The 16,098-nt window shown below is 40.4% G+C and overlaps 1 protein-coding gene across 1 annotated transcript; it reads right to left on the bottom strand.

The window, feature by feature from the left end:
• Nucleotides 1-4,346: 4,346 nt before the first annotated feature.
• Nucleotides 4,347-16,098, bottom strand: LOC138317055 (uncharacterized). The gene is made up of 5 exons (XM_069258680.1): nt 15,632-16,098; nt 14,705-14,846; nt 6,462-8,132; nt 6,117-6,233; nt 4,347-4,992 (listed from the first exon to the last, which is right to left on the bottom strand). The coding sequence occupies exons 1-5, from the start codon at nt 16,004-16,006 to the stop codon at nt 4,928-4,930; spliced, it is 2,370 nt and encodes a 789-aa protein (XP_069114781.1). The 5' UTR covers nt 16,007-16,098; the 3' UTR covers nt 4,347-4,927.

Below are 16,098 nucleotides of genomic sequence, written 5' to 3'. Positions count from 1 at the left end.
AAAGATTTGAGCCTTTTTGACCCGTGTGACCTTGAATGAAGGTCAAAGTCATTCATTTGAACAAACTTAGTAGCCCTTCATCCCAGCATGCTTCAGACCAAATATCAGTACCCTGGGCTTTTCGGTTATTGAGAAGAAGTTGTTTGAACGAAAAGTTTACGCACGGCGGACAACGCAAGGCGGACGAAGGCGGATGGTGCATGACGACAGACGATGCATGATGACTACAGGTAATCCTGACACTTCGGGTCAGATGACCTAAAAACCTAACCTGTCCTGTTGGATAGGAAACAAATTAAAGACAACTCAAGATTGCATGATTAGTAACAACATTGCAACAATAACAATTCTTCCTTCATTGTGACAATAACAAGTCCTCCTTGTCCTCCTCCTCCCCCGGTATATCCCAGACAGTAAAATCCTCACACAAACATTGTGACAATAACAAGTCCTCCTTGTCCTCCTCCTCCCCCGGTATATCACAGACAGTAAGATCCTCACACAAACATTGTGACAATAACAAGTCCTCCTCCTCCCCCGGTATATCCCAGACAGTAAGATCCTCACACAAACATTGTGACAATAACAAGTCCTCCTCCCCACCAGTATATCCCAGACAGTAAGATCCTCACACAAACATTGTGACAATAACAAGTCCTCCTTGTCCTCCTCCTCCCCCAGTATATCCCAGACAGTAAGATCCTCACACAAACATTGTGACAATAACAAGACCTCCTCCCCACCAGTATATACCAGACAGTAAGATCCTCACACAAACATTGTGACAATAACAAGTCCTCCTCCCCCGGTATATCCCAGACAGTAAGATCCTCACACAAACATTGTGACAATAACAAGACCTCCTCCCCACCAGGATATCCCAGACAGTAAGATCCTCACACAAGCATTGTGACAATAACAAGTCCTCCTTGTCCTCCTCCTCTCCCAGTATATCCCAGACAGTAAGATCCTCACACAAACATTGTGACAATAACAAGACCTCCTCCCCCGGTATATCCCAGAAAGTAAGATCCTCACACAAGCATTGTGACAATAACAAGTCCTCCTTATCCTCCTCCCCCGGTATATCCCAGACAGTAAGATCCTCACACAAACATTGTGACAATAACAAGTCCTCCTCCCCCGGTATATCCCAGACAGTAAGATCCTCACACAAGCATTGTGACAATAACAAGTCCTCCTTGTCCTCCTCCTCCCCCAGTATATCCCAGACAGTAAGATCCTCACACAAACATTGTGACAATAACAAGACCTCCTCCTCCTCCCCCGGTATATCCCAGACAGTAAGATCCTCACACAAACATTGTGACAATAACAAGACCTCCTCCCCACCAGTATATTCCAGACAGTAAGATCCTCACACAAACATTGTGACAATAACAAGTCCTCCTCCTCCCCCGGTATATCCCAGACAGTAAGATCCTCACACAAACATTGTGACAATAACAAGTCCTCCTCCTCCCCCGGTATATCCCAGACAGTAAGATCCTCACACAAACATTGTGACAATAACAAGTCCTCCTCCCCCGGTATATCCCAGACAGTAAGATCCTCACACAAACATTGTGACAATAACAAGACCTCCTCCCCACCAGTATATCCCAGACAGTAAGATCCTCACACAAACATTGTGACAATAACAAGTCCTCCTCCCCCCCGGTATATCCCAGACAGTAAGATCCTCACACAAACATTGTGACAATAACAAGTCCTCCTTGTCCTCCTCCTCCCCCGGTATATCCCAGACAGTAAGATCCTCACACAAACATTGTGACAATAACAAGACCTCCTCCCCACCAGTATATCCCAGACAGTAAGATCCTCACACAAACATTGTGATAACAAGTCCTCCTTATCCTCCTCCCCCGGTATATCCCAGACAGTAAGATCCTCACACAAACATTGTGACAATAACAAGTCCTCCTCCCCCGGTATATCCCAGACAGTAAGATCCTCACACAAACATTGTGACAATAACAAGACCTCCTTGTCCTCCTCCTCCCCCAGTATATCCCAGACAGTAAGATCCTCACACAAACATTGTGACAATAACAAGTCCTCCTTGTCCTCCTCCTCCCCCGGTATATCCCAGACAGTAAGATCCTCACACAAACATTGTGACAATAACAAGACCTCCTCCCCACCAGTATATCCCAGACAGTAAGATCCTCACACAAACATTGTGATAACAAGTCCTCCTTATCCTCCTCCCCCGGTATATCCCAGACAGTAAGATCCTCACACAAACATTGTGACAATAACAAGACCTCCTCCCCACCAGTATATCCCAGACAGTAAGATCCTCACACAAACATTGTGACAATAACAAGTCCTCCTTGTCCTCCTCCTCCCCCAGTATATTCCAGACAGTAAGATCATCACACAAGCATTGTGACAATAACAAGACCTCCTCCCCACCAGTATATCCCAGACAGTAAGATCCTCACACAAACATTGTGACAATAACAAGTCCTCCTTGTCCTCCTCCTCCCCCAGTATATCCCAGACAGTAAGATCCTCACACAAACATTGTGACAATAACAAGTCCTCCTTGTCCTCCTCCTCCCCACCAGTATATCCCAGACAGTAAGATCCTCACACAAACATAAACATGTGACAATAACAAGTCCTCCTCCCCACCAGTATATCCCAGACAGTAAGATCCTCACACAAACATTGTGACAATAACAAGTCCTCCTTGTCCTCCTCCTCCCCCAGTATATTCCAGACAGTAAGATCCTCACACAAGCATTGTGACAATAACAAGACCTCCTCCCCACCAGTATATCCCAGACAGTAAGATCCTCACACAAGCATTGTGACAATAACAAGTCCTCCTCCCCACCAGTATATCCCAGACAGTAAGATCCTCACACAAACATTGGGACAATAACAAGTCCTCCTTGTCCTCCTCCTCCCCCAGTATATCCCAGACAGTAAGATCCTCACACAAACATTGTGACAATAACAAGACCTCCTCCCCACCAGTATATCCCAGACAGTAAGATCCTCACACAAACATTGTGACAATAACAAGTCCTCCTCCTCCCCCGGTATATCCCAGACAGTAAGATCCTCACACAAACATTGTGACAATAACAAGTCCTCCTTGTCCTCCTCCTCCCCCAGTATATCCCAGACAGTAAGATCCTCACACAAACATTGTGACAATAACAAGTCCTCCTTGTCCTCCTCCTCCCCCAGTATATTCCAGACAGTAAGATCCTCACACAAGCATTGTGACAATAACAAGACCTCCTCCCCACCAGTATATCCCAGACAGTAAGATCCTCACACAAACATTGTGACAATAACAAGTCCTCCTTGTCCTCCTCCTCCCCCAGTATATCCCAGACAGTAAGATCCTCACACAAGCATTGTGACAATAACAAGTCCTCCTTGTCCTCCTCCTCCCCCAGTATATCCCAGACAGTAAGATCCTCACACAAACATTGTGACAATAACAAGTCCTCCTTGTCCTCCTCCTCCCCCAGTATATTCCAGACAGTAAGATCCTCACACAAGCATTGTGACAATAACAAGACCTCCTCCCCACCAGTATATCCCAGACAGTAAGATCCTCACACAAACATTGTGACAATAACAAGTCCTCCTTGTCCTCCTCCTCCCCCAGTATATCCCAGACAGTAAGATCCTCACACAAGCATTGTGACAATAACAAGACCTCCTCCCCACCAGTATATCCCAGACAGTAAGATCCTCACACACAAGCATTGTGACAATAACAAGTCCTCCTCCCCACCAGTATATCCCAGACAGTAAGATCCTCACACAAACATTGTGACAATAACAAGTCCTCCTTGTCCTCCTCCTCCCCACCAGTATATCCCAGACAGTAAGATCCTCACACAAACATTGTGACAATAACAAGTCCTCCTCCCCACCAGTATATCCCAGACAGTAAGATCCTCACACAAGCATTGTGACAATAACAAGTCCTCCTTGTCCTCCTCCTCCCCACCAGTATATCCCAGACAGTAAGATCCTCACACAAGCATTGTGACAATAACAAGTCCTCCTCCCCCGGTATATCCCAGACAGTAAGATCCTCACACAAGCATTGTGACAATAACAAGACCTCCTCCCCCGGTATATCCCAGACAGTAAGATCCTCACACAAGCATTGTGACAATAACAAGTCCTCCTTGTCCTCCTCCTCCCCCGGTATATCCCAGACAGTAAGATCCTCACACAAACATTGTGACAATAACAAGTCCTCCTCCCCACCAGTATATCCCAGACAGTAAGATCCTCACACAAGCATTGTGACAATAACAAGTCCTCCTTGTCCTCCTCCTCCCCACCAGTATATCCCAGACAGTAAGATCCTCACACAAGCATTGTGACAATAACAAGTCCTCCTCCCCCGGTATATCCCAGACAGTAAGATCCTCACACAAGCATTGTGACAATAACAAGTCCTCCTTGTCCTCCTCCTCCCCCGGTATATCCCAGACAGTAAGATCCTCACACAAGCATTGTGACAATAACAAGACCTCCTCCCCACCAGTATATCCCAGACAGTAAGATCCTCACACAAACATTGTGACAATAACAAGTCCTCCTCCTCCCCCGGTATATCCCAGACAGTAAGATCCTCACACAAACATTGTGACAATAACAAGTCCTCCTTGTCGTCCTCCTCCCCCAGTATATTCCAGACAGTAAGATCCTCACACAAACATTGTGACAATAACAAGTCCTCCTCCTCCCCCGGTATATCCCAGACAGTAAGATCCTCACACACATTACCCTGACCCATAGCAAGTAAAGTTCTAGCTATTATAGCTGTTATAAAAGCAAACATATTGCTCAGAGCTTCAGAAGCACACCAAATTGCTGGTAAAAAGGTTTAAGCTTGACACTGGCACCAAGATTGGGTATTTTAACTATCAAATTCACCAAGGTACTGCCTGAACTGATAGATCAAACTTTCTCCATAGGCAATTTCTGAAAAATGAAATATTACAAAAATGAAAATTGTGACTTTAAATTTCTTACACGACACCTGATGGAAATGTTTTGTTAATAATAATATGTACACTGTACATTGAAAAACATACGGTATAGCCAATGCATAAAATGAAAAGCTAATTGAAATAATTGCAAATTAATGATTCTTCAATTTGGCAATACTAACTAATCTAATTTCAATTTCAACATATTCTTTTGACATCCATCATAACTTATATTAGTCCTGCAATATAATACAAATGCAGTCCAGTGATCAACCCATAAGGGAAGATAACTTGTCTATCCCTACTATGACTTCAGTTGCAGTAAAATAGAAAATCTTATGTTAAGAACACATAACCTTTGATTTAGGGGAAATCATTTCATCAGGGGAATTACAACTTTACATTGTTAAACCATAAGATAATATCAGGGAGTGCAATGAAACTTGATTTACCATAGAAAATAAACCTGTTCTAATGAAAGTTCGTTGGAAATAGTTTTGTTCCCTATAATGAAGTGTCCACTACCATAATCAGTGTATACGATACAAAAACTATAGCTTGCTCTCTGTCATTACACATTGATAAATGTTCAATATTTCATGCCAAACCCAACTCCGCTCCAGTAGAGTAAAGTAACTTTAGATGCATAATAATGCATGAAAACTTGAAAAATATTCTTCTTGTACAAAAATTTACCAACTTGCAGATAGTTATAACTTTTGCATTTGAGAACCTTATGGGAGTACAGCTCGCATAAACATCTGACCTATAGTAGCTATATAATCTGGAATTTCAGCTGTTATTGCTATCAATTAAGATTCTTAAAGATGCTACACCGCTGACGAATGATATTTTTTCTGTTATCAAAATCAGGAGCAGACAAATTAGTTCTTTTCTTCAGTTACAAAAGTTACTTATTTTGAAAAGTTTCAGGTTCTTATTTTACTTTAAGATAAAAATATATAGTGTTTACGTGAAAAATATATAGTGTTTGCGTGAAAATTTGCTTCACAGAATTGTCCCAATAAAACATAGCTTCAACCAAAAATTTAGAGTTAAAATGAAGATTTCATTTTATCAAAATAAACACAATTTAGAAGATATAAACCAACTTACTTTTCTTCAAGCGTTCTGTAGCAGAATGGTCCCTCATTACACTTCTCATGATATCAAGCTTCATGTCTTGAAATACAGGCAGAAGACGTCGAAAGCAATGTTGTTGACTCGAAATATCTGAGTAAAACATTAAACAGCAAATCACTACACTTTGTATTTTGAAAAAATTGAGTATAAAACTATATTTCAGTATCAGAGAAATCCAGTTAAGATAGGCAATAACTGTATTTGTTATACTGTACATATGAATTACAAGTTAAACTATTAGGGTAATATAGACAGAATTATTCTCTGAATGGCAAACTTTTATGTTGTTAAAATGAACTTTTTTTTTTACAAATGTACCTTCATAATTGTGCCAGATGTGTGGTTGTGGCAAAGGTCCTGAATCTGGGAATGGGAACTTGTCTGTCTCAAAGTCTTCCATATTCTCACAAGGGCCGGGGAATGTGGAGCAGAGCAATGGATCATACATATTAATTGTCTCACCCAACACACTCATGCATTTACGGTTCCATTCTGCCTGCTGACTGAATTCATCTTCTGGAACAAGTTCAGACACAGAAGGTAGATCTGTATGTGTTGAAACTTTCAGGTCAGTATCTGAATCTGTTTGACATTTCTCTACAGGGTTGCTTTCATCCTTGTCTGTGGTGGTCAGACAGGAGCATATGGGGTTGATTTTAGATTTCTTCAATCTACGTAGAGTTCTCAGCAGCAAAGCTCTGACTTCAGACGACTTTTCTTTTTTCAGTAGATGTAGCAGTCTTGGTTTGTCCAGTTTGATAGACTTTTGAGTGTCAGGGTCCTGAAGCAGTAGCGAAGCATTATCACATTCAATTTTGCTGGAGGAAGCAAGTTTTAGTTTATTCTTAAGTGCTGGGGATTTAGAGCCCTTCAAAAGTCTCTTTGCTGAAATCTTGGCTTTTAATTTCTTCTTGGTGTTGGCAGATGACTCTGTGGTATCCTTAACTGGAGACCGGTTTACTAAGCCTGCTTTCAGACTTCTAACAGGTACTGATATTGATTTTCTTTCTTCAGCAGCTAGCCAAGAATCGCTTGATTGTAAAGTGGTAGGAACCTGAGCAGTAGCATTTGACACAGAATTGATAGTGCTTGATTCTGACTTGGTAGGAAATGGAAATACACAAATTGTAATTGTCTTTTTGTCTGCTGTTTCATGCGACTCTGGGTTTAATGTGCTGACAATAGAATCCACATTTTCTACAACTTTCTTCATTATGCCTAGAGGTCCCTTTATAGGGGCTGGTTCAGAAACAGCATCAGTATCGTTGTCAGTGACTTTTCCTGTAGAGGCCTTCACTAGTGTAGGTAACGCTAACATTTTGGCAAGTTCCGGTGTCTTTGTGTTTTTCAGGGCATCCAACTTCTTCCCCTTTGACTTACTAGCTAAAGATTTTAAAAGTACAGATCCACAATTTTCAGATTTTGATGTTAACATTTTACCAAGCTCTCCTGTTTTGGATTCATTAGATCCAAAAGCCTTATCAAGAGTATTACTACTGATTCCCTTCAATGTGAAAGTAGAAGGACGACTTAACTGTTTTTCGGACCTTGCTGAAGTTAAAACATGACCTGGTAAGTTAGATCCCGGATTGAGCTGTCTAGTCTGCGGTGCTGTAGCCTGCAACATTGACATGAAGTTGGAACCTGGAGTATGAGGCACCAGATACATCCTAGAAGTATATCCAGGTGGCAACTGTGGTACGCCAATGTAGTTTGGGGGGATACCAGGGTGGGGGAGAAAGGCTGTGGTAGAGGCAGAGGCAGTCACTGCTGGTGGACAATGGTTAAAAATGTTATTGGTGTAGACCATTGGGTATCTCGACTTGCTTCCTGATGTTGTAACAAGGGAAGCAGGCGTAGTTATAGTGGCTGTTTTTGGAGTTGGGGCAGTTTCATAAGAAACAGAAATTCTGGGCCTCACAATTGGCAAGGAACTTTGTAGCTCTAAAATCTTGGCGTTTGCTTCTGCTGATACAGCTGTGCGTTTACCTACAATGAAATGGTTGTACTAATTCAAATTTTTGTTAGAAAAGCACACCAATCCATTATATACACTTGTACAATGTTTTACCTAATAAGCACCCTCATCCATATAAGAGCCTCTCATTATTGGCCATTCCCAAGGCCTCAAGTTTACTTACCTTGAATCAAATGCAGACCGAAAATAAAAATACCCTAAAATTTTATGAATATTTATTAATCGCTTACTATGTGAAATAATGTTGTGAAAGTTTAATCTAACTTTGGTTCCATTAATTGTTAATACAAGCTGCCATATTCAGTCCTTGTTAAACAGTTTATTTAATATCTAAAAACACATGTTTAAAGTGTTAAAGTTTTGCTTGCCACTACTGACAAAATTGAAACCTAGTTTTCAAAATAGTTTTTTTTGTTAGAATATATCTAACAAATCTTCATCATATTTACTTCTATATTTTTCAAATGATCAAAGATCTATTATCAAACCTTCTTTCTGCATTACAAATGGCAGCTAACCCCTTAAAGCTTCTTAATTTCTCTATACCAAGCTTTGATAACCATTTCATTATTTCAGTAGTAGAAATGTAAATTACCAGGTAGCTATTAGGTTGGAAAAGGTGTAAAAACATATTAAGGCCACACCAAATTAAATTGTAGTTCGTCGGGAGCAGCGCACGTAATTTTTCGAATTTGAGAAAAAAAAATAAAACAAGAGGCCCAGAGGGCCTGTATCGCTCACCTGGTTTGTAATGTCAAGTTCTGTTCTGAATACAGATTCATTGTTTCTTTTCTAAAGGTCTTTAAATATTTACCTCTATTTTCCCTATCAAGCCCCACACATCCTTCCCCCAAGGGTGTCAGAACCAAAATTGATACAAACTCTATTCCCCTTCCCCCAAAGATGTTTCTGGTCAAATTTGGTAACAATCCATGCAGAACTCTATGACTAGTAGCGATTTAAAGGATTTACCTCTATTTCCCCTATTGGGCCCTCCACCCCCCCTTCCCCTATTGGCCTCACCCCTCCTGCCCCCAAGGGTGTCAGAACCAAAATTGATACAAACTCGATTCCCCTTCCCCCAAAGATGTTTCTGGTCAAATTTGGTAACAATCCATACAGAACTCTATGACTAGTAGCAATTTAAAGGATTTACCTCTATTTCCCCTATCTATTGGGCCCCGCCCCTCCTGCCCCGGGTGGGGGGGAGGGGGGGGGGGGGGGGGGGCAGAGCTAAAACTTATATATGCTCTGTTCCCCTTCACCCAATGATATTTCTCGCCAAATTCGGTTACAATCCATGTAGAACTCAATTACTAGTAGCAATTTAAAGGATTTACCTCTATTTCCCTTATTGGGTCCAGCCCCACCTGCCCCTAGGGGTCAGAGCCAAAATTTATACAAACTCTGTTCCCCTTCACCCAATGATTTTTCTGGCAAAATTTGGTAATAATCCATGCAGAACTCTATGACTAGTAGCAATTTAAAGAATTTACCTCTATTTCCCCTATTGGGCCTCGTCCCTCCTGCCCCTGGGGGGTCAGAGCCAAAACTTATACAAGCTCTGTTCCCCTTCACCCAATGATATTTCTGGCCAAATTTGGTTACAATCCATGCAGAACTCTAGGACAAGTAGCGATTTAAAGGATTTACCTCTATTTCCCCTATTGGGCCCCACCCCTCCTGCCCCTGGGGGGTCAGAGCCAAAATTTATACAAACTCTGTTCCCCGTCCCCCAAGGATGTTTCTGGGCAAATTTGGTCAGAATCCATGGAGAACTCTAGGACTAGTAGTGATTTAAAGGAAATGTTGACGGATGGATGGACGGACGACGGACGGACGAACGCCGCGCCATGGCATAAGCTCACCAGCCCTTCCGGCCAGGTGAGCTAAATAATGCGACTGCACGTCAAAAAATATCCAGATTTATTTTTCCGTCAGCCGACTTATTTAATGCTTTTCCGGCGCTTGTAGACACTTGAATTACATTGGGGAAAAGGAGACAGTAAAGGTTTTGTCTGACATAGATGAATTAACTACAAAAAATGGCGGGTAAGGAGGAAAAACTGAGGGAACAATCGTATTTACCAATATGTTTTTGAACTTTTAACGTTTAATTTTTGGACAATGAGTGATGAACGTCTGTAGTGACCCAGCATCCTTTACGTTATTTGATCGCAATCGCGGCCGAAAATGAAATGTTTGTGGACCTTTTCGTGTTGTTGACATTCATCTGCAATATATTCACTCTCGAGAAGTCTCGTAATCTTCACTCTCAGCACTTTTTTTCGATTATGGGTGTCTTGATTGTTACCGTTCGGCGAGGCCCAACAAGTTTGATGTCAAACACGGCTATCGAGGCCAAAAATGATGAAACTTTTGTTGATCTTTTTAGTCGTCCTGTTGACATTAATTTGAGTAAAATCACTAATGCTGCATCGGAAATGAGATTAGATGACATTTAAGCGATCAAGATATCCACAAACCAGTCAAGACATGACTCGATTGATAATTCACAAAATAGAAACAACACAGATATTCATTATTTAAATGTCGGTGATGATATTGAGACTGTACGTATGTACATACTAGTCTGCATTAAAAAAAATATCACTTAATATTGTGCCAATCATTTCTTTTGAACATTGTTTTTTAAAATACAGAATAATGAATCGGTAATCATTTTTTCATTTCATCAATACCATTTGCTTAAAGCAAGTCGATAATGAAGCTATCAACTGAATTTTTCACAATCAGTCAATCCTTCTTATTTAAGTTCTATCATTTGATTCTCATGAAACATAATTTGTATGTGTTGCGCAAAAGTAAATGATTTTCCTGGTAAATTGCATTAATTAGATTTTCAATTGAAAGTTTGCTTTCATTCTGATATTTTTGACAATAAAACTTATATTGAACCTATGTCTTTGATATCCATGGATGAGTGCATGCATCAAATTACTGCATATTTTAGAAAATCATTGGTATCTTTGTTCTTGATGTAGAAAAATGCCTTTAAATAGTTATATTATACTTTAAACAAGAGGCCCAGAGGGCCTGTATCGCTCACCTGGTTTGTAATGCCAAGTAATGTTCTGAATACAGGTTCATTGTTTCTTTTCTGAAGGAATTTTAATATTAACCTCTAAATCCCCTATTGGGCCCCACCCCTCCTGCCCCCAAGGGGTCAGAGCCAAAATTTATACAAGTTCTGTTCCCCTTCCCCCAAGGATGTTTATGGCCAAATTTGGTCACAATCTAAGCAAAACTCTAGGACAAGTAGCATTTTATAGGATTTACCTCTATTTCCCCTATTGGGCCCCATCCCTCCAGCCCCCGGGGGGCCAGAGCCAAAATTTATACAAATTCTGTTCCCCTTCCCTCAAGGATGTTTGTGGCCAAATTTGGTTACAATCCATGTAGAACTCTATGACTAGTAGCTATTAAAAGGATTTACCTATATTTCTCCTATTGGGGCCCACCCCTCCTGTCCCCGGGGGGCCAGAGCCAAAATTTATACAAGTTCTGTTCCCCTTCCCCCAAGGATGTTTATGGCCAAATTTGGTCACAATCTAAGCAAAACTCTAGGACAAGTAGCATTTAATAGGATTTACCTCTATTTCCCCTATTGGGCCCCACCCCTCCAGCCCCCGGGGGGGCCAGAGCCAAAATTTATACAAATTCTGTTCCCCTTCCCTCAAGGATGTTTGTGGCCAAATTTGGTTACAATCCATACAGAACTTTAGGACAAGTAGTGATTTATAGGATTTACCTCTATTTCCCTTATTGTGCCCCGCCCCTCCTGCCCCCTGGGGGTCAGAACCAAAATTTATACAAGTTCTGTTCCCCTTCCCCCAAGGATGTTTGTGGCCAAATTTGGTTACAATCCATGTAGAACTCTATGACTAGTAGCTATTTAAAGGATTTACCTCTATTTCTCCTATTGGGGCCCACCCCTCTTGTTCCCGGGGGGCCAGAGCCAAAATTTATACAAGTTCTGTTCCCCTTCCCCCAAGGATGTTTGTGGTCAAATTTGGTTACAATCCATGCAGAACTCTATGACTAGACGCAATTTATAGGATTTACCTCTATTTCCCATATTGGGCCCCGCCCCTCCTGCCCCCAAGATGTCAGAGCCAAAATTTATACAAATTCTGTTACCCCCTCCCCCAAGGATGTTTGTGGCCAAATTTGGTTACAATCCATACAGAAGTCTATGACTAGTAGCGATTTAAAGGAAATGTTGACAGCCAGACGGACGGACGCCGGACGCCGCACCATGCCATAAGCTCACCGGCCCTTCGGGCCAGGTGAGCTAAAAATGATGGTTGGGGATCTTACATGTATCTGATGGTGGAAAAGAAATTTATAAATTCTAGTCAACTTTGGTGTAATTTTAATGAACATGTGTGATTGTTCTAATGATATTTTTAACAAAATATGCTTTTTAGGTCATCTGACCTTCTTCGGTCAGGATGACCTATTGTCATCGTGTTTTGTCTGTCATCGTGCGCCGTGCGCCGTCAGCCGTCCGCCGTGCGTCGTGCGCAAGACTATTTATACAAAAGCCTACTCCTCCTTCATCCTTTGAGGGATTTCATCCATATTTTGTTTGAAACATCATTGGGGAAGGACAATCATATTTTATATAAATGAGCTTGGTCCAACCCCTAGGGGCTGAGGGATGGGGCCCCAAAAAGGCAAATTTTCTTAATTTTAGCTTTAAAATCCTACTCCTCCTTCATCCTTGGATGGATTTCATCCATATTTGGTGTGAAACATCATTGGGGACGGACAATCATATTTTATATAAATGAGCGTGGTCCAACCCCTAGGGGCTGAGGGGTGGGGCCCCAAAAGGGCAAATTTTCTTAATTTTAGCTTTAAAATCATACTCCTCCTTCATCCTTGGATGGATTTCATCCATATTTGATGTGAAACATCATTGGGGACAAACAATCATATTTTATATAAATGAGCCTGGTCCGACCCCTAGGGGCGGAGTGGTGGGGCCCCAAATGGGGAAATTTTCTTAATTTTAGCTTTAAAATCCTACTCCTCCTTCATCCTTGGATGGATTTCATCCATATTTGGTGTGAAACATCATTGGGGACGGACAATTATATTTTATATAAATGAGTCTGGTCTGAACCCTAGGAACTGAGGGGTGGGGCCCCAAAAGGGCAAATTTTCTTAATTTTAGCTGGCCCACTTCCTGTTTTAAGGTTTCAGTCTCCGATCTCAATGAAAATTGGTCTATATGGGTTTTAATTGATTCCAAATAACATGCAAACATTTTCGTAAAGATTTTGGTATTCCAAGATGGCCGCTGGCTCACTTCCTGTTTTAAGGTTTTAGTTTCCGATCTCAATGAAAATTGGTCTATAGGGGTTTTAATTGATGCCGAACAACATGCAAACATTTTCGTTAAGATTTTGGTATTCCAAGATGGCTGCTGGCCCATTTCCTGTTTTAAGGTTTCAGTCTCCGATCTCAATGAAAATTGGTCTATAGGGGTTTTAATTGATGCCAAACAACATGCAAACATTTTCGTAAAGATTTTGGTATTCCAAGATAGCTGCTGGCCCACTTCCTGTTTTTAGGTTTCAGTCTCCGATCTCAATGAAAATTGGTCTATAGTGGTTTTAATTGATTCAGAAAGGGGAACTTTAGGAAAGGACAATCATATTTTATAAAGGACCGAGGTAAGACCCATGGGGATAGTATGACCAAGGTCCAAAATGGGAGCTTTGTTGAAATTTGGCTTTAAAATCTGACTCCTCCTTATATTAATCCTTGAATGGGTTTCAACCATATTTGGATGAAGGGCTACCAAGTTTGTTCAACAAATGACATTTACTTTTTTCAGAAACTTACATATTCAACTAAGGAGTTCCTTGTATTGTTTATATTAATCGTTAACCAATACTTTATACTGTGACTTTGTTGTTTTGTGCCATGAGTCAGATGACCGTTAAGGCCCATGGGCCTCTTGTTTGTTTTAACTGGTCCGATATATCATTGTTTTTTTTAATATCCCTTTTTTGTTTTAACTGCAACCAGGTAAGATAGATCATTGTGTTTTTTTTAAATACGCTTTTTTGTTTTAACTGGTCAGATAGATCATTGTGGTTTTTTTTTTTTATTTTTAATTAAAATTTACATTGTTGTTTTAAGTATACAAAAGTATCCTGGATGATTGAAAAACACACTAAACAGGTTTATCAGTGTTTTTTTACGAATATTTGCTTCCATGGTTTGAAAAAATATCGCCTGCTTGACTTTGAAACCCTTCGCACCAAAAAATCCTTGATTCCAAATTTTTTTAAAAACAAAAAAAAAATTTGCTTGCTCGCTCCATTTTTTTCTTTCAATTTCCCGAAGAACTACAAAATAATTTGGTGTGGCCTAATTATAATTTTCAATACTCAGATTTTACCCTTCTGTCGAACATTCTCCAGTTCTTTTTTCAAAGTCAGATCAATACTCCTTTCCTAAAAGTTGTATGGTAAAATAAAAACTAAAAATGCCTTTTACCCCCTTAGTTTATAAGTCATCAGTATCCACTTTATATGTAAAATACCTAGCTTCTTTTGTCGTTTTTGATTGGACTTCATCTTTTTCTTCAAAGCACATGATCCAGTGGTACAGGACTTCACTACATCTCTGACAGTTTCTTCACTCATTCCAAAACTCCTCTTTCCAAACGTATATTTCTTCATCATCTAAAACAAACCAACTATATTGAAGATCAACCCTAATTCGGCAAAAGAGGAACAATAGTTGTTTTCTTTTTCTTCTTTTGATATTCAGTCTTATGTTTGCAGCTTTATTTTTACTTCAAAAGATGAGAAGAATACAATATAATCTCTTTTTAAGTGTAAAATCTTTCGTAAATGTTGCATCAACAGCTAATGTCATTTAGGGCTGAACCATTATCTTTAAAAATGCAGAAAGTGGCCAAACTTAAAATATGATACAAAATGTGAATCTTAAAATTGTAACAGGAGCAATTGCTTTGAATTAAAAAATATTAAAGGAAGATTTGGAGCTTGATCGATGCAAGGGAACTTGAAATAAAGCAATGAAAATTTTTTAAGCAACAACCTTGACCTTTGATCCTCCTGACCTCAGAAGCAATTCTTAAGCAATCATTTTCGTGTGCTGTGTATGGAGGTGAGAAAGTTTAATCTGTTGAAAGGAATTTTGGTGCCTAACAGGAGAAGGAAAAATGTAATGGCAAGATTGGTACCTAGGTTCGAACCCGAACAACCAAACACTAAACTGGATGCTTTACCGATTGAGCAATCTGTTCACTGATGATCAATCCAGCCTTATCGTTCTTACTTTTTCAATTATTGAATTTTCTATTTTTAGGTAGTGACCTTGACCTTAGTTCTTGTTCTACCAATTACTGACCTATAAAATGTGGAGGTAGATACATCAGTATCATTCTACATCAATGCAAATGTATTTGAGTGAGGGTTTCAAAAATGTGAGGCGTGCGCACCTTTTTGATTGTTGCTAAAGTACTGTGGTGGATTTGACAGGTTGAATTTGGAATTTGACCACCGCAATGTGCTGCCATAATTGCTGACTCAAATTTTTCCTGTGGCAAAATTATTTTCCCTGTGATTCTGTGAATCAATGCTTCGTCTGATAATCGGAAGTACATCCTCCTTGCCCAGGACTTGAACCTCACGGTCCTGTTGTACGTCGATTGGTTGGGGTCGCCTATTTCAGCATCATCCAATACAATCCGAGAGGGCACTATACCATCCTTGTGAAATGCAAGGATTAAGTCATATTGTTTTTTTGTTAGAATAGCCCCACGTTCACCTTTATGCGGCGTGTCAGCTTTTGTGGAAGCGGTTTTCTTTGACATGTTTCACAGATAAAGCAGACGAAAACTGATGTCTTGTTAACCTCGTTTTCAAGTGACGGGAAGTCACGGGAAGTCACTTCCGCCAAAAATAC

The sequence above is a fragment of the Argopecten irradians genome, chromosome 2 (assembly GCF_041381155.1).
Source record: "Argopecten irradians isolate NY chromosome 2, Ai_NY, whole genome shotgun sequence".
Classification (NCBI taxonomy): Eukaryota; Metazoa; Mollusca; class Bivalvia; order Pectinida; family Pectinidae; genus Argopecten; species Argopecten irradians.
This window is presented reverse-complemented; position numbering and strand designations above follow the sequence as displayed.